Genomic DNA, 26,206 nt, shown 5'->3' on the forward strand with positions numbered 1-26,206 from the left:
ATAAAAATAAATAAATGAATAAGCAAAGTACATACAAATAAATAATATGAAAAAATAAATAAATGAATCATTAAAAAAAGGGTGGGGTGGGGGAGGGTATTAGTGTGTGTGCATGAGTGTGTCTTATGTATTTATGTATTACTCAGAATGTGTAGGAGAGTGTATTCACTGCGTTAACAGAGCCACGGCAGGGCTCCACACTTTTCTGAAGTCTAAGAGAGTATGTTATCTGTTCCATCTGAAAGATTTCACATACCTTTTCAGTCCACATGTTGTATGTGCTGTATCAATATTTTAGTATCAACTGGTTTTATTGTTTATACCTGTAAAGGTGATGCTCATATAATTACTGATCAAAGACTTAACGCAAAATCATTCATAGGTTTTCTGAAGAGCCTCATTCTGCTCATACTGTATGGCACCACATTATAAATGGACTGAATGAACAGGCCTGGGAAGGAGACTGGGACACGCCCACCTTATGCCAATCACAATTGGCCAGTTTAGTTAAGCTGACTATGTGACCTGTGGTGCTAATTACCTTACATTCATTCTATCCAAATCTGTCTGAACATCCTAACATCAAATGTCGCTACCAAAAAGACATCTGAGGCCAGTGCTGGCAGAGGTTAAAAAACAAGGACGAGCAGAGCTTCCGACCTCCCCCTTCACTCAGCTCATTGCTTGTGGGTTTTGACCTGTCTGAGATGGGAAAGCCTGCCAGCATGACTGCAGGTCCTGGACTTCTGCTTGGAATGGTCCTGAAAAGATCTGCAATGGCTCTTAGCTCCTTCCCAGATACCGAAATGTGTTAAATCAATGTTCAATTATGGTCAAAAAGGTAGATCTTTGGTTAAGGGTGACGATTGATGGTGGATCAACCATCAATCAATCATCCAATTCTAATGCCAACGTGTAATCAATTTTGAATCAACGTATTCTGTTTGTCGTGGACATGGCTTCAACATGGATTAAATGTTTCTGCCTAGCCATATTTCAACATTGATTCACTCATATTTTGCTATCAGGGTTCTGTGAAGCAAAAATGATGACAACTGGCCACTAGGTGTCCCTGCCCCTAATCATACATTGATATCTTGCTTTACATCATTTTAACTGATGAGATGTAATAACCCCAAAATGTGAAAATATTTATTTTCAGAATCTCCAAATGACAATGTTCCTGTTTTCTGTTACTTGTGACCCCTAATGTTGGGACGTTATTGACATGCCTGCAGTTACAGACCTGAGAATAGCTGCCTGTCTCGTTGAACTGTCCTCACCTGTAGATGTAGGCTTTCTTCATCACAGCTTCCATCCTGTCGTTGAACTCAAAGAAAGCCATGTACTGGAAGACAGAAGCAAGCGTAAGTCCAGAAGGATCTGCTGGGTACGAACGAAGCTCAGGAGTAACCTCACCTTCAGCAGACGAGGGAACCTCAGCAGAGAGTTCACTCCAGTGAAGACGTAGAAGACATCCATGGGAAACAGACTGATGACGTCCATCTGAGAAGCACACGGAGAAACAGTGGGAAATAAAACCAGGCTCATCTGAAAAATCTTTCAGAAATCTTCTTCTACAGCAGCAACAATTCTATCCAGAAATGTCATTTGAAAAGACATTTAGCTTAGGAATTCCAACTTGCCATTTGAAACTTGCTGTATTTTATAAATAAACACAATTCACACTGCAGTTAATAATGTAATGTCTTTTTGTTCCTTTATCAGTACCAAGAACCTTCTGCAACCGGTTCTGGCTTGGACTTTTAGGTTTGGGCATACATTTAGGAAAAGCCTAAAGCAGCTGTGGTCACAGCAGGTTGAAGGTGCTATCCTGCTGGACTACTGCTACAAGAGCAGGCAGCAAGAGCAGGCAGCTGGGTTCTCCTGTTAAGTGACTTTCACCTTGGATCATTCCAGGAACCTTTCAACTGGACTACTAACCGGTGGTAACCCAGGGGTCTGCAACCCGCGGCTCTAGAGCCGCATGCGGCTCTTTAGCGCCGCCCTAGTGGCTCCTAGAGCGTTTTTAAAAATGTCTGACCTTTTTTTTCCTTTTTTTCTTCGTTTTTTCTCTTTTTTTTCTTCTTTTTCTTCTTTTTTTCCTTTTTCTTCCTTTTTTCCTTTTTTTCTCTTTTTGTCTTCCTTTTTCCTTTCCTTTTTAATCGCGACATTTTGACTTTTTTCTCAAAAGTTTGACTTTTTTCTCTATATTTCGACTTTTTTCTCGACATTTCGACTTTTTTCTCGACATTTCGACATTTTTCTCGAGATTGTACTTCAACATTAATCTCAACATTTTTCCCTTTTTTTCTTATTTTTTTCCCTTTTTTTCTCTTTTTTCCTTCTTTTCTCTTTTTTTCTTCCTTTTTCCTTTCCTTTTTAATATCAACATTTTGACCTTTTTCCCTATCCCAGTGTTACCCTTGGAAAACAGGCACATAATACCATCTGTGTCGCCGCCGGTGTATCCGAAGTCAAATACATTGTTTTTCTAAACTGCCAAATAAACCTGATTCTGATTCTGATTTTTTTTCTTCTCTTTTTCTTTTTTTTCCTTTTTTCTCTTTTTTTTCCTTTTTTTTCTTTTTTCCCTTTTTTCCATTTTTTCTCTTTTTTTCTTCCTTTTTCCTTTCCTTTTTAATATCAACATTTTGACTTTTTTCTCAAAATTTCGACTTTTTTCTGGACATTTCAACTTTTTTCTCGAAATCTTTACTTTTCTCTCGAATTTTTGAATTTTCTCTTGACATTTCGACTTTTTTCTCGACATTCCGACTTTTTTCTTGACATTTCGACTAATTCTCGACATTTTCGACTTTTTTTACAAGATTGTACTTCAACATTAATCTTGACATTTCGACTTTTTTCTCGAAATTTCGACTTTTTTCTCAACATTTTGACTTTTTCTCGACATTTCGACTTTTTTCTGGAAGTGCATAAAAAAAGAAAAATCTTCCCCCAGTAATAACTAATATAGATCCATACAGCATGTGTTGTCTTCATTCTAAGGCTTATACAAGACTTTTCATTTTTTGCGGCTCCAGACATATTTGTTTTTGGTCTAATATGGCTCTTTGAACATTTTGGGTTTCTGACCCCTGGGGTAACCGAACACGCTCCACTGGCCCTGGGTAAAGCCTAGCCTACTGTAGCTTTGCTTGACCTGTGGGTGACTGTGACCAGACTCCCAGCCTTGGGCATAGGTTGCTTGCAGGCACCTGCAGGTCTCAGGGGAGCTCTGCTAGTCCTTATTTCGGTTCCGTTAGCACTGGTTTTGGATGTTTGCAGACCAGAGCTTCAGGAGCTGCATGCTGACCTGCTGTTTTTGCTGTGGACAGATGACATATTTGACCTCACCTTGAACCTCTCGGTGGTCATGTAATTTTCTCTCATGTCTTTCTTAGTGCTCTGCAAAATAAAACACATTCCAGGTCAAAGATATTGTTTTAGTACAACATGGAAAAACGAAAACGGTGTGTCCTATTAGTTCTGCTGACCACAATGTCTCCTCCGCGGACAAACTGCAGTCTGGGCTGGAAGACCAGGATGTCGAGAATGTAGATGAAGTCACACGTGTAGTCGGCCAGCAGCCACAGGTGGACGTTCTCGTCTGTCTGATAGGGGAATGCCCAGCGCACTGGGATCAACCACACATTCCAGTTCCACGCCATCACCACGCAGAACAGCCAGAGGACGTAGATCAGATCTGTGGAGCAGAAAAAGAGCAAATCAGGATAATGGGAAAACTTGAAGCCTGAAGCAGGAACCTGTGGAACTCTGCTCACATTTACTCAGCAGCAACTTCCCATCTAGAAACAAACAAACAAAACTCTCCAAATACTGGTCATCAAGACCCAAGACATAAAAATCTGAGTCAGATTTTCTTATAAATAAAAATCTTTCAATTTAAGCCCAGCTGCAGTGTTCCCATCTGGCTTTCTTTTTTGTCAAGGGTGACCCCTGAATACGAGCTGGGATAGGCTCCAGCAGACCCCCGTGACCCTGCAAAGGACAGGTGGATGGATGGATTTTATTTATAATTTTTTTATTATTTATATTTATTTTATACACCTCCCTAGGGAGGAGGGACATGCCTGGAACACCTCCCTGGGGAGGAGGGACATGCCTGGAACACCTCCCTAGGGAGGAGGGACATGCCTGGAACACCTCCCTAGGGAGGAGGGACATGCCTGGAACACCTCCCTAGGGAGGAGGGACATGCCTGGAACACCTCCCTGGGGAGGAGGGACATGCCTGGAACACCTCCCTAGGGAGGAGGGACATGCCTGGAACACCTCCCTGGGGAGGAGGGACATGCCTGGAACACCTCCCTAGGGAGGAGGGACATGCCTGGAACAACTCCCTAGGGAGGAGGGACATGCCTGGAACACCTCCCTAGGGAGGAGGGACATGCCTGGAACACCTCCCTAGGGAGGAGGGACATGCCTGGAACACCTCTCTAGGGAGGAGGGACATGCCTGGAACTCCTCCCTAGGGAGGAGGGACATGCCTGGAACTCCTCCCTAGGGAGGAGGGACATGCCTGGAACACCTCCCTAGGGAGGAGGGACATGCCTGGAACACCTCTCTAGGGAGGAGGTACATGCCTGGAACTCCTCCCTAGGGAGGAGGGACATGTCTGGAACACCTCCCTAGGGAGGTGTCCAGGAGGATCCGGTACAGATGTCCAAGCCACCTCAGCTGACTCCTCTCAATGTGAAGGAGTAGCGGCTCGACTCCGAGCTCCTCCCGGGTGACTGAACTCCTCACCCTATCTCTAAGGGGGCGTCCAGCCGCCCTGCAGAGGAAACTCATCTCTAAGGGAGCGTCCAGCCACCCTGCGGAGGAAACTCATCTCGGCCGCTTCTATCCGCGATCTCGTCCTTTCGGTCACTACCCAAAGTTCATGACCATAGGTGAGGGTAGGTGCGTAGATTGACCGGTAAATCGAGAGCTTCGCCTTTCGACTCAGCTCCTTCTTCACCACGACAGCCCGGTACACCCAGTACTGGAGTTGAGGGGGGGTGAGGGAGGATGGCATCCCCCCCTGAAATAAAAACGGTCCAAATCATCCCCCTGTAAAACTGCCATCCCCCCCTTTCCATCCCTTATGTCATTTCATCAATGAATGTAGTTTTACTGCTATTTCAATATTTAGAGTCATCACCAGAAAAATAACACCAGAAAAATAACTTATTTGACAATTTTCACCTGTTTCAAGTAAATTTTCACTTGAAATAAGGAGAAAAATCTGCCAGTGGGAAAAGATTTATCTTCTTATTACAAGCAAAAAAATCTTGTTCCACTGGCAGATTTTTCTACTTATTTTAAGTGAAAATCTACTTGAAACAGGTGAAAATTGTTGTTTTTTCCAGTTATGACTCTTGTTTTAAGTGTAATGAGATTTTTTTTTAACTAAAATTACATTTGAGTTTTGATGTATTTGATGTAAGCCCAGTGGATATTTAAAGCTTACAGAAGGCTGCATTTAACTGCTGCTATGTCATTCCTGCAGTATTTATGCAGGTGTTTTGGTCACTGCTATTATTTGTAATATATTATATTATTTGTAATCAACACAAATTATCTGTCCCCATATGATAAAATCCCCCATCCCCCCTGATTTTTTTTTACAACTCGAGTACTGGCTACACTGACCACATAACTGCGGACGCTGCACCGATCCATCTGTCAATCTCACGCTCCATCTTTCCCTCACTCCTGAACAAGACCCTGAAATACTTGAACTCCACCTGGTGGTCGAATGTTTCAGTCAAAGGTTCTTGTGTGAACCTGTTGCAGGTTCCTGTCTGGCAGTTTTACCTTGACCCCCCGCTAATGGAAACGTATCTAATGTTGCGTAGGTTGAAATATGCAGACTGGAAGATATTATTGATGTGAGAATGAAATGATAACGAACTAGGACGACACCCAGGCTCCTAACCTGAGGGGGGGGGAAAACTAGCGAGGTGTCAATAAAAAGAGATACTGTCAACTTCCCAGTGAGAAGGAGTTCTATTGTGTCACTGTTTAGTTTAGAAAGTTTGAGGTGAACCAGGTTTTTGTTTCAGATTGGCAGGTAGTGAGGGAAGAAGACAAGAATATGGAGTTTGGTTTGCTGGAAAGGTTGTCCAAAATTCATACTTAAGCCCAGTCCCAATCCCCCCCCTAGTCCTACTTTTCAGTCCTACCTCTAAATTGTGCGCATTCCCGTGAGGTTAGTGGTGTCCCAATTCCTCTTTGCATGTAGGGGTAGTGGACATAACGAGGGCTAGTGTGTATCAATCTAACCCTTCACAGTGAGGGATTTCAGATACTGACTCACCGACCGAGGGCCAGAAAGATTTCCCAGAATGCTTTACGTCATCATTTGCAGACTGAATCAAATAAAAAAACATGGCGGACATTTCTTATTTTTAGTGAATAAAATCAATATTTTGAGTTAGTTTCTGCATAAAAATGCGTTTTGATTACATTTCTAGCGAGAAATATATATTTTACTTTCATAATATTCACTCAGTGAATGTACATAATCACTCGCTTGCTCGTTGTTGCGTTGTATATTCAGATCTCGCCAGAATAAAAGCTGATTTATGGTTCCGCGTTACACCAACGTGTAAACTACGCCGTTGGCTCTGCGTTGATTTAACGCGGAACCATAAATCAGCTCCCGAGCCGGCGGCTCTTCTCATCCCCCGAAAACATCAGAGCAAATTTCTTACCAGGCGTTATTTGGATAAACTGAGCCCAGGTTGGGGATCTTAACGGTTACTTTTACGGCTGAAAAAATATTAAAACTTAATAAAGTGGCATATTAACAGCGCTACAGCTGAAATTAAAACAGCTTTTATCTCTGAGCTTCCTGATATGGTGTGACGTTTGTGCAAACGTAACTACGCAGTCGCTTACGTACCCGAACGTAAACCACGCAGTGACGTAGCAAGTGGTGTCCCAATCCCTAGGGAACATTACAAGGACCTACGCCTGTGGCTTCATTTTTAGGGCTAGTGGTAAAAAGTAGGGGGTGTATTGGGATTGGCCCTTATATTACCAGTGATCTGTGAAACAGTGGAAATAATTTTGTAGAAAATATGGTCAAGCGGAAGAAGATAGATTGATGAAGAACAGAGTGAAATCCATCAAGGGTGGTGTGAGTGGTGCCAAAGGAGAGTAACCTGTTGAGGAGGAGGATGGGAGAAATCGGGTCAAATGCTGCACTCAGATCTAAGAGGACAAGAATAGTGAGCAAACTGGAATCAGCTGCCACGTGGAGGTCGTTAGGAATTTTGATGAGAGCTGTTTCTGGACCACGGTGGGGGCGAAAACCAGACTGGAATTGTTCATGAAGGCAATTTTGAGTTGAATTATGGTTATGGTTATTTCAAATGTTTTCAACTAGTTTTGAAATGAAAAGTGGGTCAGAAATGGGGTGGAGGTTATTGCAGTTGCGTGGGGCCTGAACCAGGTTTCTTCAGGATTGGGGGTTCCAGGGGTTGCAGACATTTGTTAAACAGCTGTCAGGCTAGCTCTGAACTCAAGTTTTTATCTCTATAATTTGCAAGACTATAAAGTTAGTACTTTTGAGTTTACATCACTGAAAAGGTTTGTTTCCGTGGTATGAGTGTGGGAAAGTTCTCACCAGTGAACGGGTCGATGCTGGAGGGGAAGCGATACTCCAGGATGGCTCTCAGCCAGCCGGGCAACGGTGGAAGTTTGGGCAGTTTGGGAATTTTCACTTTATAGCCCATAAATTCTAACAGGGGCTCCTCTTCCTTCTTCTCCTCTTCCTCTGCTGCTTCCTCAGGTGCGTCCTTCTCCTCCTCTCCTGCTGGCGGTGGAGGTGGAGGTGGAGGCGCTGGTGGAGCTTTGGCTGGGGCTTCAGAGGAAAGAAACAAGTAGCATGCACGGATGTTAAGACGAAGAAATGAATGCTTAGTTGTTGACATGGCAAGCAGACATTGATTCAATCAAAGAACAGAGGAGTGACACCAGTGAAGATGTTCATACTTTCTACACCTGCAACCGCCCAAAGACTGGACCAGTCCCTGTCCCTTGTAAGGATATGGGGGGGGTGCTGAACTCCAAGAACTCTAGCATGCTAAAGTTGCATGCTAAATCTAATGTTACATGTAGAAGGAGAACTGGACAAACCATCTGTGATGTCATCCACAAAGAGCTTTTGAAGCTCTTTCTCCTTGTACTGCACGGCGCCATGTTGCAAACAGGTGGAACGAACAAGCCTAGAAGCTGACTGGACCACGCCCACCAATCGTCACCTTAGCTTGGCTTTTTTTCTCTTTTTGTCTTCCTTTTTCCTTTCCTTTTTAATCGCGACATTTTGACTTTTTTCTCAACATTTTGACTTTTTCCTTGACATTTCGACTTTTTTCTCGACATTTCGACTTTTTTCTTGACATTTCGACTTTTTTTTCGAGATTGTACTTCAACATTAATCTCAACATTTTGACTTTTTTTCTCGAAATTTTGACTTTTTTCTCGACATTTCATCTTTTTTCTCGAAGTGCATAATGAAAAAAAAAATCTTCCCCCAGTTATAACTAATATAGATACATGCAGCATATATATATATATATATATATATATATATATATATATATATATATATATATATATATATATATATATATATATATATATAAATATATATATATATATATATATATATATATATTGTCTCAGAAAATTAGAATATTGTGATAAAGTTCTTTATTTTCTGTAATGCAATTAAAAACAAAAATGTCATACATTCTGGATTCATTACAAATCAACTGAAATATTGCAAGCCTTTTATTATTCTAATATTGCTGATTATGGTTTACAGTTTAAGATTAAGATTTCCAGAATATTCTAATTTTTTGAGATAGGATATTTGACTTTTCTTAAGCTGTAAACCATGATGCAGCAGGTGCAGCAGAGAGCAGCGTCTTGCTGGTGCAGGTAACTGCTGGACGCAGATGAGTGACGGACAGTAAAGCCTGAATTATGGTTCCGCGTTAAATCGACGGCGTAGGGTACCTTTATTGGCGTACGGTGTGCGTCGCCGCGTAACCTACGCCGTAGGCTCTGCGTTGGTGTAACGCGGAACCATAAATCAGCCTTAAAGCGCGCGCACTTGTCAGTTTTTTTTTCGTCTTTTCAACTGAGCATGCAAACACATAAACTGAGGGTGCAATGCATGCTTATGCACCCTCATAGAACCGGGCCTGCTGCAAGGGGAGCTGTGGAGCAGCGGTTCAAGTGGTTATGGCAACATAGAGTGCACTTCTTGCACCCACTTAAACATCTTGAGACGAAGGCAGACCTCTCGCGTCACTCTGAAAGGCATATTACAATTAACTGTGTTGATAAAATCCCTGTATGCTCTGGATATTTCATCAGCGGTTGAAGCCTCTTCAGAGACCTGGAGGTGACATCACAAGCGGTTCAAGCAGTTCTTCTTATCCAATCTGGTAAGACTTACCGGTACATAACTGGGTAATGTGGAGTTTTCACTCATTGTTGATGAAAGCTCCAAAAATACGTCTTGTACCAGGAGAGGAGGCCTGGGGGCAGATTTGTCTGGCACACCACTGTAAAAGTCACTACTTTATATTTTTCATCAAGGTGAAATGCTGAGGCAGTAAAATATGATCAAAAAGTCATTAAAAAGTAGCTCCACTTAAAACCTTCCATTTGATGGAACCACAATGATGTGACTCCTTTATGAACTCGTCGACTAAAACTAATCAATTCACATTACTTTTAAACAGTGGCGGCTGGTGATAAATATTTTGCGGGGGCGCACTGGCGAGTGGGGATTACAACACTATAAACTATAAACTCTACTTGAACATACATTTTTTTGTTATTTTTTATTATATATCACTACATATACTACATATACATATACATTTACATATACTACATATACATGTAGCATATTTTACATAAAAATATTTTAAATTTTTCAAGTAACAAAATAACATATTTGAACCATTTTTCAGATTTGTTCAGTTATTATATAGAGATATTGACAGATATTGTCTGAAAAATGGTTCAAATATGTTATTTTGTTGAAAAACAATTTAGAAAAACGGAGGCACTCAAGAAGTTAGAAAAATATAAAAAGCCTTTATTGACTCATGGCTTAGTAAAAGTTAAAAAAAACTTTTACTAAGCCATGATTCAATAAAGGCTTTTTATATTTTTCTAACTTCTTGAGTGCCTACGTTTTTCTAAATTGTTTTTCAATCTTTTGGATCCCCATGCCGAAGAGCACCTGAAGTATACTTTTCATACACCCAGCAGCACTCCATGCGTTCGTAGTTAGACTTATGTTATTTTGTTATTTGAAAAAAATAAAATTTGTTTTGTTGATGAGAAAATATGTTTCTCTATTTTTCTTATTTCTGTGAGGGGATATATATAGTTTTTCGGCACTACCTTGTTCTCTATAGCTGATATAACATGAATTACTCCTATGTGGGATCAATAAAGTTCTTATTTTTTCCATCTGAGAAAATTAAATATATTATATTTGGTGCCTAACTGTTTCCCAAGTATATTAGTGCGTGTGTGAATGAATAAATGAGACGTAAAACGTACATTTCTTTGTAGAAAGGCGCTTTATGAAAAGTGTGCACAGATGTGATAATTACTTTTTATTATGTAATTTATGTGTACTGTGTCTATATATATATATTTTTTTCCCTGTAATTTTAATGGGGGCGGCGCCCTAGAGCCCCCTATTGACAAGCCGCAACTGCTTTTAAATGACTAAAACTAACATCATTTTATAATAGTGATATGATATTGAAGTGAAAATGTAGTCAGACTCATGACTAAAAGGACAAAAATCAGAAGTTCTCAGAATGCCGTCCAGCCCTCAGGGTAGGATCAGTATCTGCAGAGGGAAGTCAGACGTGTGAGGAGAGAAGAGAGAAGATGACGTACAGGGTTTGGGGCTCTCCTCTTCGGACTCATCAGCGTCCACCAGCCGGTCTTTCTGATATTCCGTCCGACCTTTGAAGAGCTTGACGAGCTCGCTCAGACGCTCGTGCACCACAAAGCTGCAGACGCTGGCGGCGGACTGAGGACGCAGCCTGCAGGAGGACGGGACAGGGAACATGGAGGACAGAGCTGATGCATGACGCCCAGACTCAGACAGAACAAGTTTTCAACCCAAATTGAATTTGACAGCAAGCAGCATGTGTGATAATAATCAGGAGATGGACCACAGACGGCTGGGATGGGCTGCTGGCACATCTGCATACGAAACGGCATACGGGTTAAAGCATCGAAAGCTTTTACAGCAACCCTTCCAGACAACGTCTTTTTCAGGGAAGGTCGTGCATCATTCAGCAAGACAATGCTAAACCACTTACTGGATCCATGAAAACAGCATGGCTTCATACTGGAATAGTCCAGGTGTTGGAACTGTGCTGCCTGCACTCCAGAACTTTCACCAAATGAAAACATTTGTTTCTGCTATCTTGTTTGAACATCCTGCTTTCAGAAATCAGAAGCTGCCATGCGTGCTGTCACATAACTGCATTTTCAGTGGTATACAACATATCAATGATGACCCCCGCACCAATGACTACGTTTACATGCAGTCAAAATTCAGGTCAAGGTCAATATTCCGGTTACTTGGTGATTAATCATTTGGGATATCTGGATCAAACCAGCAACGCACGGAGAACGTCATGACGCAATTCCCGCCATTTCCGCTTCTTCTTCCTGTATCCAAATCCAAAACAACAACAATAACAGCAGCACGGTGGATAATGAACAGCCCAGTAGAAGTAGTTTTGTTTCTCGTCCCTGTAGTTCTCCTTTTTCAGCGTCTTCCAGCGGAGCTTGATCTGGTCTGCCATACAAATCTTGCTTCGTGCAACTTTTCTCTCACCTTCTTGTAAATCTTCTATCCCGGTACTTTCTACCGTCTACAAATGCAGAAATGTTCATATCCTTCATTACATTTATGAAGTGATTAGTCTCCTCCTGGTCTTGGTTTCTCGTGTTTCTAAGAACTTCCTGGACTCAAAAGACCGAGATTCCTTGTGAAAAGAACATGCGCAGAAAACAAATTCATGTTCCATTTGATGGGGATATTCCGTTAGGCGTTTACATGACCCAATATTCAGGTTTAAAAAGGAGTAACCCAGGGCTCATATTCGGGTTTTTAAAAACCGTAATATGAGCAAATTCTGGTTATTCAAAAGGGTTATTTGTGTTTACATGGCCGTGTGCAACCGGGTTATTGCTAATATTCCAGTTAGAAAAGGGTTATTGATGCATGGAAACGTAGTCAATGCTAGCATTACCTACATAACACATGCTGGCATGGTGGTTGCACATTGATCCACCCATCCATGAACGTCCTCTTATCTAAGTTCAGGTCATGGTAGCAGCAGTCTAAGCAGAGAGGCCCAGACCTCCCTGTCCTCAACCATCTCCTCTTCCAGAAGCCCAATCCCTCCAGTGTGTCCTGGGTCTGCCTCAGGGCAACTACCCATTGGGTATGCTCATAAAACCTCCCCAGGGAGGTGTGGAAGAGGCATCCTGACCAGATGCCTCAACCATCTCAACTGGCTCCTTTCGATGTGGGTGAGCAGCAACTCTATTCCAAGTCTCTTCTGAAACGTGACACTTCTCCCCCGATCTCTAAGTGACTATCCTGCCACTCAATAGAGGAAACTCATGTCAGCCGCTTGTATCTGCGATACTATTCTTTCTGTCACTACTCACACTGGTGACCATAGGTGGGGGGTAGGGGCATAGATCAACCTGTAAACAGAGAGTCTTTGGCTCACCTCTCTTCACTACATCAGACCAGTGCAGGGTCCACTTTACTGCACCTGCACCTGAAAGCCTGACACCACCACCAGAAAAAGGACAGCCATCCTAGAATTGGACTTACAATACCCATAGCAGGAGACTCAGATAAGACTATATTACATGGTTAGTGCCATACAGCGATAAGATCACCCCGTCAAACACCCGCTGCTGCTTCCACCTGCCTGCGGTCCCCCACCCCCCTCTGGGCTTCCCGCTGCTGCTTCCACCTCCCTGCTGTGCTGCTGACATCCCCGACTCCCCCAGTCTGGCCTTCGGCAGGAGGGTCCCCCCTTATGATCCAGGTCCAGGTCCAGGTTTCTTCCTCCTAAAGGGGAGTTTTTCTTGCCACTGTTTGGCTTAAGGCTTTTCTCCCACTAGGGGAGTTTTTACCTGCCATTGTTTATGTAATAATTGCTCGGGCTTCATGTTCAGGTTCTGGGTCTCTGGAAAGCGTCTAGAGACAACATCTGTTGTATTAGACGCTATACAAATAAAATTGAATTGAATTGAATTGAACTATACTGGTGGGGTCGTCATGCCTACATTGGTACAGTATGAGCAATAAAACGGACTTAACAACATATGACCAATAGAGTTGTCACAATAACTTGTGTATGTGTGCGTTGGTCTCACTCATCGTCAGCAGTCAGCAGATCTCCCTGACTGGCCTTCACCAGCTCCTCATCATCCTCAGACACATCACCCACACGGCTGGAGAGACAAGGACACCAACATGAACATGTGAAGATAAAAACAATGTTATATAAAGTTTTACTGAACTGGAACAGTGTACTCAACCAAGACACATGAGCCCTCTGAGAAATTATTTTCTGCTTCAATTTACCATGAAATGTGATCTGATCTTCATCTTCTTCCTCTTCTTCTTTTTTGTCACCACAGCAGATCAGATAATCCATCTTACCCTGTCTTTACATCTTCCTGTCACTCCAACCATCTGCTTATCTGCCATATGTAACCATATCATTTTCCCATTTTCTTATCCCATGCCCAGTTAACCTACTTTTAACCCCCATAGGCCCCAGATACTAGCTCCCCATTTGGGGCCCATAATACTGAAACCATACCCATGCCATTTGCCCAATTTAAGCCCAACCTTCCTTTGTACCCAAGGAACCCACTTTTAACCCAGATGGAGTTTGCATGCACGTGCTGGCTGATATCCCCATATCTTTATTGATCCTCACTTCTACTAAGTTTAAACTGGTGGGCAGACATTCTTAAATGATGGACAGACACCCGTGGGAATGCAATTTCCCCTACATGATGGCAAGATGATGGTAGACTCATGAACAGAGATGCTTCCAGCTCAAGTGACTTCTTCAAGCCTTTAGCTGTTACTTGTGGGTTCTTCTTTCCCTCAGTGAAGATTCTGTGTTGTGTTTTTAGAGTCATCTTGGCTGGATATCCACTTCTAGTAAGTACTTGTAGCCACAATACTAAACTATCTCACATAAAACATTTGTGTATCTGTGGAGGCCTTATCATAGAGATTACTTCGTATGTCTTTCCAGCCTTCTACAGAGCAGCTGCTCTTGATCATATCTTTAGAGGTCTCCTCCTGGTGAGGCATTGTTCACATCAGCAGACACCGTAAACCCATGCCATTAACGGGGTCCAATTAACCTCTGATTAACTATATATGTAGCATACCCCTATAGCAGCACTATCACTGCATTTGCACCCAGAAACCTGGACCAGGCATTCGGAAAAACACCAGGAACGGTTGAAACACAGTTTTAGATTTGGGAAAATGTATTCTTTCAACGAAAAGACCAAAGCAAGTAATTTAACTCTTTTGTGCACATACATATATTGTGAATCCAAGAAAGATCATGTTTATTCTAACGTTATTTCATTTGTTGATATCGTTCCATTTTTGCATTTCAGACCTGCAAAACATTCCAACAATAGTTGACACAGGACAATTTAGCGCCACTAAGGAGAGCCACAAGGCTTTGTATAAGGACCTTTGTGTCTTTAATTAGACATGTCAACACCAATTTTGTGTTAACTAATAAAAATATCAGTTTATATGCAGATGACACTGATTTACAGTTGAAACCAGAAGTTTACATACACTGTGCAAAAACATACTGGACATTTTTTGTCTCACTTTCGGAAGTTACATCAGACTAAACCTCTCCTGTTTCAGGTCAGTCAGGTGTCTAATATTTCCATGAAATTGTAATGTTTTCAATAAAACATATAAAACGTGGGTTTGGCAAACTCAGCCGTTCAATGCGTTCTTTTGTACACACGTTCTTCTACATACCATATAACTGTAACACCCAGGTAGAACTCAGACCTAGACTACCATCTAGTGGATGGGGGAAATAATAACACCTATCACCACAGAAATGTTCTTTCTCCTTGATGCCGTCTCTTTTAGGAAGAACTCCAGTTCCTGCTGGAGTGAAACAGCCCCACAACATGATGCTGCCACCTCCGTGCTTCACAGTTGGTAAGTTCAGGTCTACAAGCTTCCCCCTATTTCCTCCAAATGTAATGTTGGTCATTACGGCCAAACAACTGCACTTTAGGTTCATCAGACCACAGGACATGTCTCCAGAAGTTAGGGTCTTTGTCTTGGTGTCTATTTGCAAACTGTAATCTGGCTTTTTTATGTTTCTTTAGGAGTAATGGCTTATTTCACGCTGAGTGGCCTTTCAGCCCATGTTAGTGCAGGACTTGTTTCACTGTGGATAATGACTCTTTCTTACCAGCTTCATCCAGCATCTTCACAAATTCTTCAGCTTTTGTTCTGGGGTTGATTTACACATTTTGGACCAAAACACGTTAATCTCTGGGACACAGAGTCCGTCTCCTTCCTGGGTGGTGTGATGGCCGGACACCTCCATGATGTTTCTAAGTGCGTATAGATGCTTGAACAGATGAACGTGGCACCTCAAATATCTGGAAATTTCAGCCAAGAATGAACCAGACTTGTGGAGCTCCACGATTCTCCCTGATTTTGATTATTTGATTTTCCCATGATTTCAACCAAGGGAATATAGTGTTTTGAGGTGTGGCCTTAAAATACATCCCCAGGTGTGACTTCAATTAACTCACATGTTGTCAGTTAACCTATCAGGAGCTTCCAAACCCATGACATCATCATCTGGGCTTCCCTACGTTATTTAAAGACATCACACTTTTTGTGAATGTAAACTTTTGACCTTGAAGAAACTAATATAAAATAATCTAAGAAATTCTCTCTCATTATTATAGCATTTAGCAAAATGAAATAATTTTTGTAATCCTGAATTACCTGAAACAGGAGAAGTTTAGTCTGATTTAATGTCGAAATGTCGAGAAAAAAGTTGAAATGTCGAGATAAAAGTCGAAATGTCCAGATTAATGTTGAAATACAATTTAAGGAATAAAGTCGAAATTTTGCCTTTTTCCTCAACATTTCAACTTTTTCTCGAAACTTTGACTTTTTTCTCGACATTGCGACTTTTTTCTCGAAATTGTACTTCAACATTAATCTCGACATTTCAACTTTTTTCTCGACATTTCGACTTTTTTCTCAAAGTGCATAATGAAAAAAAATCTTTGTCCTCTAAAATATTATTTTTATTTTTCTCCTGCCTGGCCCTAATGCTCTTCTGTAGTTTTGCATATCATCCCATTTTCTTCCAATTTGTTTTAGTACAAATACTCAAGCGCCTCTAAAATACCACCAATCATTTGTTTTTTAAAAACATCTCCTTTTTGAAGATTCACATTGCTGTGGGACTTGCAATGCCGGCAGCGCGGCATCCTTTACCTGAGCGCTGGCACAATCAGAAGGTTGGCCTCCGGTTCTGGGGTGGTGATAATTTGTGGGATGTTCCGGCCCTCCACCTGGAGCAGCGAAGCTTCAGCCACATCTTTACTGCCGCTCTCTGAGGACCAGAGAACAAAACAACCGTTGGACTTCAGCTAACTTCCACCCACTGCTGAGACAGCATCACCAATGTCTGTCTGCATGTCAAGAAAGGTGCCCCATTAACTCTTTCTCTGCCCGGCCTCCCATGGGCTACTTGGAAATAGTCTTCAATGAATGGTAGTGAATAATGGGTAAAATTGTTATTTACACCTGGACATGGACAAAGACAAGGCCCCAAATTAAAGTGATAATCAAGAAGTAGTGAGACATGCAGTTCCTCGAATGACCACTGGGGGCTGGTTCAGTTGAATCAGTCTCTATTGACCTCCATGTTAAAATGTCCAACTTTAACTGATGGTGGATTTTATCATATGGGGACAGATAATTTGTGCTGATTACAAATAATATAATAGATTACAAATAATAGCAGTGACCAAAACAGCTGCAGAAATACTGCAGGAATGACATAGCAGCAGTTAAATGCAGCCTTCTGTAAGCTTTAAATATCCACTGGGCTTACATCAAATACATCAAAACACAACAATAAAAAACACTTTTCTGAACTTATCAATATGACTCTGTCCTTCACAGGATAAGTAACATGGATCACTGCAAAAACTCACAATCTTAACAAGAATATTTGTCTTATTTCTAGTTAAAATGTCTCATTTTAGTAAAAAAAAATCTCATTACACTTAAAACAAGACTCATCACTGGAAAAAACAATTTTCACCTGTTTCAAGTAGATTTTCACTTAAAATAAGTAGAAAAATCTGCCAGTGGAACAAGATTTTTTTGCTTATCTTGTTCCACTGGCAGATTTTTCTACTTATTCAAGTGAAAATTTACTTGAAACAGGTGAAAATTGTCAAATTGTTATTTTTCTGGTGTTATTTTTCTGGTGATGACTCTAAATGTTGAAATAGCAGTAAAACCACATTCATTGATGAAATGACATAAGGGATGGAAAGGGGGGATGGCAGTTTTACAGGGGGATGATTTGGACCGTTTTTATTTCAGGGGGGATGATTTGGACCGTTTTTATTTCAGGGGGGGATGCCATCCCCCTTCATCCCCCCTAAACTCCAGTACTGATTGTACCCTATATTTTCTAAGCACTTCTAGACCCTGGACCTTCTAATGTTCAGGGGCCTCATTTATAAAGCTCGCTTGCGCACAAAACAGGGCTTGAAAGATGCGCATGCCACCTTCTACGCAAAGGTTGGGATTTTAAAAAACGGGAAAATGTGCGTATCTTTATGCAAACTTTGATCCTAGCGCACGAACATTTTGAAGATATGGGGAACTGGTGACGCAGGCGGTGAGGTGGTGAAATTAAGCCAGATTCATGTCATACTGTTAATGTCATCACATATCAGACTTATAATATAATAGCGCTGATCGTGTCCCTCTGTGTTTGAAGCTCAGTGTCAGTCAGGACTCTGGTGCTGCTGGTACTGGTACTGGTGCTGCAGCCGCGGTGCAGGACACACCGGGAACCTCCTCTTCACCCACCGCGACAACTGTAGAGTGACTGAGGACAGAACAAATGAGTGCCGGGCCACTCTACGGAGCCCCTAAAGGGACACAGATTTTTTTATATACAGTATATATATAAAGAGTTTTACGTGCACGTGAAACCTTTATGCGCTTAAGAAAACCCAAATATCCTATCTCAAAAAATTTGAATATTATGGGAATCTTAATCTTAAACTGTTAGCCATAATCAGCAATATTAAAATAATAAAAGGCTTGCAATATTTCAGTTGATTTGTAATGAATCCAGAATGTATGACATTTTTGTTTTTTTAATTGCATTACAGAAAATAAAGAACTTTATCACAATATTCTAATTTTCTGAGACAGTCCTGTATTAAAAAAATCCGTGTCTCTTTAGGGGCTCCGTACCTCTTGGCCTCCTCCTTCAGATCACACCACTTCTTTTTTATTTCTGCCACAGATCTGTCCGTGGCACTCACGGCGTTTACAGCAGCAAAGACGTGCTGCCACTCACTCGCTTTTTTTTTGTTAGTGATGCCATGACTGTGACCACCAAATAATGTGGTTTTCCTGCCTCCACCTGATCCACAACATCTCCATCTCAGTCTCCGTGAAATTTAGTGGCACGGTTGCTCGACACGTCTCATTCATCCTGACGCAGCAGAAACAGACTGCAGGTGGCGCTGCGCATGCTCAGCAGGCTCATTCATATGCAAATACAGTCATGGAGTAGTTTGCATTCACCATTCATGGTAGAAAGTGGGCGTGTCGAGGGCGGGGTATGAGGCGAATTCACGTGTGCAAACTACCAGCTGGACTGTTATTTATAAAGAATACATTGCGTGCAAGTGTGCGTGCACACGGTTTTATAAATCAGGATTTTCTTTTGCGCACGCCATTTTCGGCTTTTGAGCGCACGTACACTTTTGGTATGAATCCTACACACTCTTTATAAATGAGGAACCAGGATTGTGTCCACGGGCTGAGCCTAGGAACCATGACTAGCAATCCGCGAGGATCAGGGTTGGCGTAAAGATACACACATTTTTCGGTTAGCTTTTTCTATTTAAATCCCAAGATGCTTGCGCATCTTTCAAGCCCTGTTTTGTGCGCAGGCAAGCTTTATAAATGAGGCCCCTGGACCTCAACAAAAGTAACCCTTCTAGCTACTGAGAGACGGCCACCTGGCTCCTGCAGAGTTCAACCAGACTTCCAGAAGTTCATATCTCAACTATGCCCGTTCTCATTTCAAATGTTGTCTAGGTAGCGTGGATGGACAGGTTTGATCAGAATTAAAGGGCTGGGACATTGGACATTAGCACTAAAATAGTACTAGCTTGTGGTGGTTGAATTAAAGCAGGCTTGCTTGTTTTACCCAGTTGACTATTTTGGATTAAACCGGTCCTGGAAATGGTGCTTTACAATAACTCTTTGGAAAACTTGTTGATGACCTCACAGAAGGATGACCAGCACTGTTTCTTTATCTCCACCTGCAAGAATATGTTTCCCTTAAACCTTTTCTAAAAAACAGACATCCAAAACATGAACTTCACCTTTGGTTACAATAAATATTTGCATTTAATAAGTTAAACCAGCAGGAAAAAAAATGAAATATTTGATAGAAACTGAATGAGTCAAGTGTCTTCTTTCAATATGGTTTTCTGAGTATTTACACTTCTGCTAACAATTATTAAAGCCCCCTGAATTTAATAAACATAATTAAGACTACCTCCAAAAACAAATACAAATACCTTTTCATGTACAACCAGTTTTTTTCAAAAACAAGTTACAGAACAAAGAAGAAACAAGCAGGACAGTGAAGTATTTCAAAGAAGTTCTTGATCTTTCTCGGTTTCTTCTTGAAGCGTTTCTTGCACCTGCAGGTGTTTTCTTTTTTCTACTGGTTTGTGTTTTTACTGGAGGATTTAGATTTAAAACAATCAGCTGTTATTTGTTCAGCTCTCAGACTTTAGACCCCCAGACCTTAGACCTGTTAACCCTTGTACTGTCTTTGGGTCAAAATGACCTAGTTCTCCTTCCTTCTTTCCTCCTGCTCTCTCCTTCCTTCTTTCTCCCTTCCTTCCTTGTTTTCTCCCTTCCTTCCTTCCTTCCTTCCTTCCTTCCTTCCTTCCTTCCTTCCTTCCTTCCTTCCTTCCTTCCTCCCTCCCTCCCTCCCTCCCTCCCCTCCCTCCCTCCCTCCCTCCCGTCCGTCCGTCCGTCCGTCCGTCCGTCCGTCCGTCCTTCCTTCCTTCCTTCCTTCCTTCCTTCCTTCCTTCCTTCCTTCCTTCCTTCCTTCCTTCCTTCCTTCCTTCCTTCCTTCCTTCCTTCCTTCCTTCCTTCCTTCCTTCCTTCCTTCCGTCCTCCATCCCTCCCTCCCCTCCCTCCTCCGTCCGTCCGTCCGTCCGTCCGTCCTCCCTCCCTCCCTCCCTCCCTCCCTCCCTCCCCTCCCTCCCTCCCTCCCTCCCTCCCTTCCTTCCTTCCTTCCTTCCTTCCTTCCTTCCTTCCTTCCTTCCTTCCTTCCTTCCTTCCTTCCTTCCTTCCTTCCTTCCTTCCCTCCTTCCTTCCTTCTTTCCTTCCTTCCCTCCCTCCCTCCCTCCCTTCCTTCCATCCTTCTTTTCTCCCTTCTTCTTTCTTTCCTTCTTCCTTCCTTCCTTGACCCAAAGACAACACAAGGATTAACACAATTCTCTCTTAAATCTCCCGTAATCTTGTGATTTCATCCCTGCTGCTGAGGCAGCTGAGCACTCCCCCAGCATGATACCACCTCCACCATGTCCTACTATACTGCCCTCTACAGGCCTGGTGCAGTGACTACACCTAGACTGAAGGTGGAGCTATGTTGTCCTGACGTGACGTATGTGATGTCACGGACCCCACAGATACTGAACTCCAGTTAAGGTCTAACGTTCTAGCGGCTGAGTAGGGAATAATTATAGTTTATTAAGGTTAACTGATTATAAAGATATCATTTGTCTTTGCTAGTTCTCTGGATTCACGTTTTAAACCGTTCCTTTCCAGCAGGGCAGTATTTAGTGTGTTATGACAGTTCCATGAAGAGGGCAGTATCTGTGGTGTGAAGGCAGAAGCTAGGAGCTAGGAGCTAGGAGCTAGGAGCTAGGAGGCAGTAACATCCCTGACTCTGGACCGTCTTAGTGTGAGCTTAGTAGACCTGAACCAGGAAACTCTGTTACAAGTGAAAATGTATTTGTATTTGTAAATGTGCATTTCCTGCTCTCAGTCAACGGGCTGCTCATTTTCCAGTGACCCTCATAAAACACACAGTTATCACAGTTTACTAATATTTTATGCTTCCACGGAAGAACTTCACCTTTTCTGAGGTTTTTCTGTGCGTTAATTACATTGAGCAGTTTATTTACAATAATTACAATTCGAATTAAAATTAGCATCAAGATAGAGGAGAGAAACTGTTCTAACACATCAAACTACACAGATCAGTGAAATATAAATGTCACTGTGGGGTTCAGGAGGCATTTGGTGATCTGGCTGTACATTGGTGTTTGTCCCATTTATGGTGATCACATGTTCCTCCCAACGTTCAACTCAGAAGAGAGACCTACAGTACGCAGAGCAAAGCAGAAGGTTGTGCTTGATTTGTTTGGCACTTTAAAGGTTTTAAGCTTTACAAAATCAGGTGTCTATGAGGTTTTTTCTAGGGGTTGCGCTGCAGGGCCATGTGGTTAAGGCTGCTGAGGCTGCTGGGAGTTGGAGGTGAGGCGTTTGAAGCGGCTGGCGATGCTCGTGCAGTGCTGCGACAGCTCCTGGGTCAGCTGAGCAAGCTGCGGCGGCGGCGACATGGACAGCGTGGGGGGGGTGAAGTCAAGGTCGAGGTCGAGGTCGCGCTTCAACTTCCTGCAGCACTCCAGGCACTCGGCAGCGAGCGGAAGCTGAAGCAGAAAGCTCTTTATCGGAGCGCAAATGGCGGGAACTGGACGGAGAAACATGTGACTGGTTACTGTGAGATGCTGTGACAGTGAAGCTCAGAAAACTCTCTTCTACAAGACTACAACAATAATAATACGGATTGTTTTGGAGGCCAGAGGGTCGGAGGGGCTTTCAGCTCTCACCTCCACATCCAGGATCTTCTTCTGAAGGTGCTGTGCTGGTCTGAAAAGAAGCAGAATGGTTAAACACCTGTAAAAAGGATGAAGGACATCATGTGCAAATAAGCACTGAAATGATTGACAAATCTCAGAAAACATATATAAAGATTAAGCCATTGAGTTTTTATTGTAATATGACTGTGATTTTTGTAACAGTCAAATGATTTTAATACTTTAATGTATGTTACTTTTTATCGATATGAATATGTATTGTGTCTCACAACTCTTAGTGAGTGGCCCTCAACTTTTTATTATTGCCAATTTTATTAATGTATAATGATATTGTACGCTGGGGGGTGACACATAAATAAAGCTTTATCTATCTATCTATCTATCTATATAATGTTTCGCCTGATTCTAATTAATTCTCATCGTCACCTTGTCTTCGCGGTCTACATAACTCTGTAAATGACACAGCCATGACAGCCTGTCAGGGTGCATTAAAGCATGGAAACATCTAGAATCTGCAGGGCACCGGCCCTGGAGGACCGACTTTGGACACCCCTGAGCTAGAGGAACTCTGGTTCGGCCTGGCGATGGACTTGGAGATGGATGCTTCGCTAAACTTCGCTAAACTTCGCTAAACTTCGCTAAACTTCACCCTCGGACCCTCCGCGACCAACCCAGACCTGGCTGCAGTAGTTTTGTGTATGTAATGTCCAAAACATTTGCTACGTTTTCAGGGTTTAGTTGTAAATATGGGCCGAAGTTCATTCCGCTGGGTTTTATCCACATTTAATGTAGCTTTCCTACTTATTCGGAACTTGTGAACCATTGCAGTTTAAAGCAGCACAATGTAACTTTCCTGAGTTTGGCGGCATCTTTTGGACAAAAGCGGTAGTGCTTTACCAGAAAGAACACTACGTTTCCCATGAGCACCAGCGCGTACTGCCGGAAAACTCCTGTCCCGTCGCGTGCATTTGTTTTGAGAGAAGACAGGACGCTTTTCTGTTTCACCAAGTGAACAGACGGAACGCAAAAAAAATATGCTAAACTGCTGGAAAGGAACTGGAATTTACCGGGATACCTTAAACAAGGAAGCCAGGGAGCGGTATATGGAGAAAATAATGATTATTAACGGTCTGGATCCATATGAAATCCCTACTAAAGAATGGAGCTCCTCGTCGGAGCGCCACTCTTTATAAGGATTTACTGCCACAGTTCTGCACAACCCACGTCTTAGGCTACCATGTTTAGGAGTGTTTGGCAGCTGCTTTGGTAAATGTCAGACTTGCCATGTGTTTCAATAAATTAATAAAATAGTACAACATACAGTACATGTTTTGTATCCCTCTTACTTCTCTTTTCTTTTTTTTTGACTGCTATATTATGCTGAAGAGGCTCCGAGGCGTGAGCAATATTTTTGTTTTCCTCATGAGATTATTTTTTTCCTCTGCAGCCATAAATAAGAGTTAATATTTTTTCCTCAACAAACTAGTTTTATCTGAAGATTGGGGTTAATTGCACCGCAGAGAGCTGGCCAGCAACTGCGTTTAGCTGGAGAAGTGGGGAATAAAACCCGTGTTTTGATCCGACCCGGTCTGTGTGAGTGTTTGTGGCACTGTGTGGAAGGTTATGTTTGTAGTTACAGCCGCGATCCAAGCGAGCCGACGACTCTTTCATTCTTTGACTCTGTTATCTCAGATACTTGGCCTCCGTGGTTCTGCCTCCGAGCAGGAAAGCGGTGAAAAGTTAAACCATTAGCGATCTTTTCCCCACGTCTGTTGTGTGTGGAGCTGCTGCAGCCACAACACAGTAACGGGTTACCAGCTTCTGCTGAGCTCTGCGCTCAACGCCCCGCCCATTTTTGTCTCGACTACGAATCGGGAAGGAGGGGGGAAGTGACGTATGCCGTAAAGCAGTCAAAGTCGTAAAAATGTGTAGTTTTTTTGGCAGGGTTGCTACCATGCTCCTCAAAGTTACATAGTGCCAGTGAAGGAGATACAGAGCCCTCAGACCATGACAGAGGTTCATTAAACCTGTTGGAAGTTGATGTACCATCACAATGATGATGATGAAATATTAGATTATGGTAGAAAAGTTACGTAGTGTCGCTTTAAAGGGACATTTTCATTTAACTATTTCGTTGCTGCTTCCACCTCTGGTCATCCCGCTGCTGCTTCCACCTGCCTGCGGTCCCCCACCCCCCTCTGGTCATCCCGCTGCTGCTTCCACCTGCCTGCCCCCCCCCCTCTGGTCATCCCGCTGCTGCTTCCCCCTGCCTGCGTGTCTGCTGTGTGCTGCTGACGTCCAAACTCTACCGTTGTCAGTTCCTGTTATCTGAGTTGAAAAATAATCTCTACAAACAAATCTTGAAGTCAGTAAGAGTACAGAAGGCTGGTCAACTAGGTTACAAGTAAGAATCATGCTTGTGGTGTTGCACCTGCTCAGAGGGCTCAGCGGGCTCCGAGGGCTCCGAGGGCTCGGAGTGCTCAGAGGCCTGGGCCTTTTCTGGTTGCTGGGTGACCGGACTCTCCAGGTCCCTCCTCTCTGACGCCGGCTCTACGTCTGTAGACGACGGCGTGAGTTTTGCTGCTGGTTCTGATTCCGTTACCTCTGGAGGAGACTCTGTCCTTTCTTCAGGAACGTCTTCGGCCGTGCAGACGTCCACCATACACCTGATGAAGAAAGGCAGGTGTCACCAACCATAAATAAGAATAGAGCAAACCTATATATATATATATACACATGTATACAGGACTGTCTCAGAAATTAGAATATTGTCATAAAGATCTTTATTTTCTGCAATGCAATTAAAAAAACAAAAATGTCATACATTCTGGATTCATTACAAATCAACTGAAATATTGCAAACCTTTTATTATTTTAATATTGCTGATTATGGCTAACAGTTTAAGATTAAGATTCCCAGAATATTCTAATTTTTTGAGATAGGATATTTGAGTTTTCTTAAACTGTAAGCCATGATCAGCAATATTAAAATAATAAAAGGCTTGCAATATTCCAGTTGATTTGTAATGAATCCAGAATGTATGACATTTTAGTTTTTGTAATTGCATTACAGAAAATCACAATATTCTAATTTTCTGAGACAGTCCTGTATATGGTCCACTTTCTTGGTCTTAGTCAAGACTCTGGCAGCAGGTTCTGGACTAACTGCAGCTGGTTGATGGAGGTTCTAGAGACCCGTGAGACCAGCTGGACCAGGTCTTCCAAGTCCTGCTGAGACATCAGTCCTTTAATCCTCCAGATGTTCTTTAGGTGATAACAGACTTCACTACTGTCTTAATGTGGCTGTTAAAGTTCAGGTCTGAGTCCAGAACCACTCCCAGGTTTATGGCTTGGCTCTTGGTTTTTATCTTTACTGCTTAAAGCTGAGTACTGATGTTTAATCATTATTCCCCGGCTCCAGACACTGTTATTTCTGTTTTATCTTCATTTAACTGAAGACAATTCTGGCACACTCACCCTTTAATTAAATCTATGCATTTGATCAGTGTTTGAACTGGGTAATAGTCTCCTGGGGATATAGTTATATAAATGTGTGTGTTATCTGCATAGTTATGGAAACACACTTTGTTTTTTCTTACATGACTTGAGCCAGTGGGAGCACATAGATGTTAAACAACAGAGACCCCAGAACTGAACCTTGAGGAACTACATATGTTATTTTTGTTAACTCCGACTTTAAGTTACCGGTACATAAAGACACAAAATAGTCCCTGTCTTTAGATAGCACTCAACCCAGGCAAGTGCCGTGCTGAATGCAGCGCTGAGATCCAGTAAGACCACAGCAGAAGTGTAAACTGAAGTATACATATTCCCAGCCCAGAGTAAATGAAGACAAAGCACAGCAGATATATGATGAAATCTACTACTTTCAGAGCAAA

General features: G+C 42.4%; 1 protein-coding gene across 5 annotated transcripts in view; it reads right to left on the minus strand.

Moving 5' to 3' along the window:
- Nucleotides 1-26,206, minus strand: part of cngb1a (cyclic nucleotide gated channel subunit beta 1a) — an 84,028-nt gene that overhangs the window by 19,013 nt on the left and 38,809 nt on the right. For 3 of the 5 annotated variants that reach the window (XM_061736141.1, XM_061736150.1, XM_061736133.1), the window contains 10 exons: nucleotides 24,739-24,973; nucleotides 22,320-22,359; nucleotides 16,633-16,750; nucleotides 13,476-13,553; nucleotides 10,956-11,104; nucleotides 7,642-7,878; nucleotides 3,501-3,709; nucleotides 3,361-3,411; nucleotides 1,420-1,506; nucleotides 1,284-1,348 (listed from right to left, as the gene is read on the minus strand). In XM_061736141.1, the coding sequence (XP_061592125.1) occupies nucleotides 1,284-1,348; nucleotides 1,420-1,506; nucleotides 3,361-3,411; nucleotides 3,501-3,709; nucleotides 7,642-7,878; nucleotides 10,956-11,104; nucleotides 13,476-13,553; nucleotides 16,633-16,750; nucleotides 22,320-22,359; nucleotides 24,739-24,973 (1,269 nt within the window). The remainder of the gene's footprint in view (nucleotides 1-1,283; nucleotides 1,349-1,419; nucleotides 1,507-3,360; nucleotides 3,412-3,500; nucleotides 3,710-7,641; nucleotides 7,879-10,955; nucleotides 11,105-13,475; nucleotides 13,554-16,632; nucleotides 16,751-22,319; nucleotides 22,360-24,738; nucleotides 24,974-26,206) is intronic. The other 2 variants (XM_061736169.1, XM_061736160.1) reach the window with 1 other exon arrangement.

Source organism: Cololabis saira, chromosome 2, assembly GCF_033807715.1.
Source record: "Cololabis saira isolate AMF1-May2022 chromosome 2, fColSai1.1, whole genome shotgun sequence".
In the NCBI taxonomy this organism is placed as follows: domain Eukaryota; kingdom Metazoa; phylum Chordata; class Actinopteri; order Beloniformes; family Belonidae; genus Cololabis; species Cololabis saira.